The sequence below is a fragment of the Microtus ochrogaster genome, linkage group LG4 (assembly GCF_000317375.1).
Source record: "Microtus ochrogaster isolate Prairie Vole_2 linkage group LG4, MicOch1.0, whole genome shotgun sequence".
NCBI classification, from domain to species: Eukaryota; Metazoa; Chordata; class Mammalia; order Rodentia; family Cricetidae; genus Microtus; species Microtus ochrogaster.
In genome coordinates, this window is record NC_022030.1 from 55913314 (window position 1) to 55917718 (window position 4405).

The 4405-nt window shown below is 49.4% G+C and overlaps 1 protein-coding gene across 3 annotated transcripts in view; it reads left to right on the forward strand.

Annotated features, from left to right (window-relative positions):
* Nucleotides 1-3883, forward strand: part of Cnppd1 (cyclin Pas1/PHO80 domain containing 1) — a 6542-nt gene extending 2659 nt beyond the window's left edge. For all 3 annotated transcript variants that reach the window (XM_026786196.1, XM_026786197.1, XM_005361606.3), the window contains 6 exons: nucleotides 432-513; nucleotides 682-802; nucleotides 887-1015; nucleotides 1923-1984; nucleotides 2280-2397; nucleotides 2645-3883. In XM_026786196.1, the coding sequence (XP_026641997.1) occupies nucleotides 432-513; nucleotides 682-802; nucleotides 887-1015; nucleotides 1923-1984; nucleotides 2280-2397; nucleotides 2645-3181 (1049 nt within the window). In that variant the 3' untranslated portion in view covers nucleotides 3182-3883. The remainder of the gene's footprint in view (nucleotides 1-431; nucleotides 514-681; nucleotides 803-886; nucleotides 1016-1922; nucleotides 1985-2279; nucleotides 2398-2644) is intronic.
* The last annotated feature ends 522 nt before the right edge of the window (nucleotides 3884-4405 follow it).

A 4405-nucleotide genomic window follows, 5' to 3' on the forward strand; every position in this document is an offset into this window, starting at 1 on the left:
AAAAAAAAAAAAAAAAAAAAAAAAAAAAAAAAAAAAGAAAAACATTAGTGAAAAATAAACATGAATAACTCAATAGAAGAGCCTTTCCTACTGGAATGTGCTTTTATCTATTTAGAATTGGGGGGAGAGCAAGGTGGGGAAACCCAGGGCTGAAGGGTTGAGGCAGAGGCAGTATCTTACTACATAGATGTGACTAGCCTGGAACTCACTGTAGATCTGGCTAGCCATGCAGTAATCCAGTCACCTGTGGGATTACAGGCACATTTCACCATGCCCTTCCAGCTTAGGAGAATTTGATCTCTAGTTTTCTGTGACTGCCATGTCCCCAAGGCCTCAGATACTGCAGACCTAGGTCTTCCCTAACAATTGTGGGGACTGATGTGTATGTTTGGGGGGTGGGGTTGACTATTCTGCTCCCTTCTCTCCTGCAGACATTACTGTGGAACTTCTTCAGAAGGCAGCACCCAGTCCTATCCGTCGACTCCAGAAGAAATACGTAGCTCATGTGTCCCGGTGAGCCTGGGATTGTGGGGGCAGGGAGGAGAGAGAGAGAGAGAGAGAAAGCACGCGCGGGTTGCTCTTGTCTCTAAAATGAAAGTGTAAAGACAGAGATGAGCATCTCGAGCCTTTCAGGAGCTGAAGGACCCTTGGGTTTAATTACTGGTCCTTTCCACCTCCCAGGGAGGCTTGTATCTCCCCCTGTGCGATGATGTTAGCTCTTGTGTACATTGAGCGGCTCCGGCACCGAAACCCTGACTACCTGCAGCACGTGTCGTCTTCTGACTTGTTTCTGATCTCCATGGTGAGGGGCTCCCCCCTTTTACCTCCCTAGTGAGCCAGGCACCAGCTATGCGCCCTACTGATGCCACTTCTGGCTTCTCTACAGATGGTGGCCAGTAAATACCTTTATGATGAAGGGGAGGAAGAGGAGGTCTTCAATGATGAATGGGGAGCTGCTGGGGGAGTGGCTGTGCCTGCTCTCAATGCCTTGGAAAGGGGCTTCCTGAGTGCCATGGTGAGTGGTTCTTATCTGTCTTTTCGTTCCTTTATTCTTTGTTCTCTCCCAGCTTTCTGTTGTGTTCTCTGTGTGTGTGTGTACATGTCATGAGCACTCCTTTTATGTGGGATCTCAGTTTCTCATGCTTGTGTATAAGGGCTTTCATAACTAAGGTAGCTGTCAACCTTCATCTAATTTTTTCTGCCTGGTATGCTTGAGCATGTCTTTAATCCCAGGTAGATCTCTGTGAGTTTGAGACCAGCCTGGTCCATTTCAGGATCGTCAGGGCTTCATAGTCAGACTCTGTCTCTTAATAAGAAAGTTTTAAATTAGGCTGTTGTAGAATTCACTATGTGGACAAGGCTGGTCTTGACCTTGTGATGAGCCTCCTGTTGCTTCTGCTTTTGTCTCCCAATGCTGATTGTAGGTCTATGTACTGCACCTGACTTTGCATGTCTGTCCTTCTTGTGTCTTCTTGGCAGGGTCTTCCTTTCCTGTCCGTTCAGGACTAGTTTATAGGCTCCTGGAACAGTGAGCCCACAAGTAGCATCTCACCCTCTTCCTTCAGGGCACACTCAGAGGCAGAGCCTGTAGTGTTGGCCTCTGAATATTTGCTTTCAAACTCTTTCTGTCTTAGACTTTGAGCTCCCTGTGGACACTGACCAATCTTGGGTTTATTTTCTCCCTTTGTACTTTGTAGTGGGGATAATTAATTCAAGGTCAGGTAGGTGGTGATGGCTTGATAGAATAAACACAAGCTCTTCGGATAGTAGTTAGTAACTTTTCTTTGACCCAGGCTGGCCTAGAACTCACTATGTAGCCCAGGCTGGCCTATAACTTGCAGCAATACTTTTGCTTCAGCCTCCCAAGTACTGGGATCATAGGGATGAACTACCATGCCTGTCTTTCTTCTTCTTGCACACAGGATTGGCGTCTCTATACTGATCCTCGGGAGATCTTTGAGGTGCTGAATTGGCTGGAGAGCTGGTGAGTTCCAGAAATTGATAAGAGGGGTTTGAGGCATTTAGAGGCATTGGCCAGTGCCATAGGAGCTAGAAATGAGATCTGTGTAACCGGGAGAAAGAAAAGAAAGAGAATTGCTCAAAGTGGTCGTCGCCTAACTTTTCTGCCTTCCTTCAGTGGCGGTAGCAGCTTATTTGAAGTTTGTGTCTTAATCTCATCTTCTGGATCATGGGTAGCCTAGGGATCTGTGTATTTGATCAGCTCCTTAGTGTCTTCTGATGGGTCCTGATGGGTGCCCCTGGGCTCTTCTCCATACTAGTGTGGCTGAGCAGCAAGGACGTCGGCGGGGCTGGTACACCTACACAGACCTGTGTGTGCTGCTGGAACAGCCAGCATGGCAGTTATCTCTGGGCTCCCTCTGCCAGCGACTGGTAAAGGTGAGAAGGGGGTATGAAGGAGAGGGACCTGAGGAGGCTCCCACGAGCGTGTGTGTGTGTGTGTGTGTGTGTGTGTGTGTGTGTGTGTGTTGGAAAGCAAATTCTGAAAGGCTTGGAAGAAGTTTGAGAGTAGATGGGAGAGCAGGGGAGGCAGAGGGAGTTACATAGAGCTTCAGCGTTAGCGACTGGGAGTAGGAATAAAGATTATAGTCAACAGCCTGCGGTTTTCTTGTCTTCTCTCTTACAGCTGTCCTGCCTGTTAGCCGTGGCATATGTGAGCAGTGTGGCCCTAGCTGTGGCATCAGTGGCTGTAATACGTCAGTCTTTGGGGCTGTCCTGCAGCCCCTCACCAGGTCCTCCTGACCTCAGACTGGTTTCTAAAGGCCTCTTGCAGCCTTGCATACCTTCCCCTGTGCCACAGTGCCTGACTAATGTCTCCAGCTGCCTGGAAGGCAATGTAGAGTTGCCGCCCCTGTGGGGCAGTCTTCTGGCCTCACTGACACCCCTTCCGGTACCTCCCCCAGACCCTCCTGTCCCACCTACTCTTTTCCACAAATGCCCCCTTTGCCAGAAGTTCCAGAGAAACACCCAAAACTGCCATGCCTGCCACCAGCCTAACCATACGGTGTCTATTGGTCCTTCACAGCCCTTTTACCACACCCATGGCCTGGCCCCACCCTGGCTCTGGAGCCCAGCAGCCTCTCCATTCCTCCAACCCCAGCAATGTTCTCTTTTTAGTGTCATGGAGCTGGCCCGTCTCAAGTCTTTTATTTTCCCAGGCTAGGTAGGGTTCTAAGGAGTGCGTTAAAAGAGGGTTTGGGACTCCCTAAGAACCTGGAAGAGGAAAACTTGATTTAGATTTTTGCTAACTCTCTGGGTCTTTGGCTGGTCCCCTGTCCTCCTGGGTAGGAGCACAAGAGATTATGGGGCAAAGCAAGGTCATTCACTCTCCCAGACCTCAGAGGCTGGCTAGTAGGCTAGAACTCTGATGGTGCCTGGGACAATTTCAGCTCAGTGACCAGGGGCATGTCACCAATGACAGAGAAGCTCCTATCTTTCTGCCTTCCCAAGCCTGGGGGAGTAGACTTTTGCTTTTCAGTTTCCAAAGATGGAAAGGTAAAGGTGGGAGGTGTGGGAAGTGGATGAGAGGAAGGAAGCGTTTGTGCTGTTCTGTTTCTGTGATGTCCCTGGGGCAGGAAAACCAGGGGCGGATGGCCCTGAGATGGAAGCGGCTGAGGGAAGGCATCCTGAGGCAGGAAGCTTGCCACACCCATCCCTTGGATGTAGTTGTCACAACCAGGGATTTCTGGGTCCTTCAACCTTATCCTTTTGTCTTCCAACCTTAGCATCCTGCTCCAAGGCTTCCCACTTGACCGGTTCTTTTCTAGGTGTTCTCTTTACAGGCTCTCTGGGCACCACTGCTTTGTATCTGAGTTTTTCACGCTTTTGTAGAACTGAGGTTTCAATAAACAGTTTCTGTTGCATGGCCTGGCCTTTTCCTTCTGCATTATCCTTTGAGGACCTTCTCTTATCTGTCTCCCAAGTCAGAGGCTCCATCCTGTTAACGTGTGTCAGCATTCTCTCTGACTCTGTTTCAAAACTGCCTGTTAGTTTGATAGTTATTCCTGATTCAAATGTTCCTGCATTCCTGCCACTACTGCCTTGGAGGCCCTGAAATTGGGGGATGTGGCCTACCATGGGATACAAGCAGTGACTGTCCCAGGCCTGGGAAGGCCTTGTCCGTTGTTACGTATTCTGGGTAGGTACCAGCCTTGTGAATCCTTACGTACCAAAACATGTCCACTTTAGCTCCTAGAATGCAAGCCCTACTGACCTCTTCAAGGTGACTCATGGAAGTAGCTGGTGTTGAAGAACCAGAGCTGGGTCATCAATGGAAAAACAATCTGTGGTGTATTTGGACTGCTGACTGCCAAAGATCGTGTAGAGAGTGGGGGGTAGGAGTAAGGTCAGTGGGCTGGTGGGTCCCCCAAGGGTCATTGTGATATGT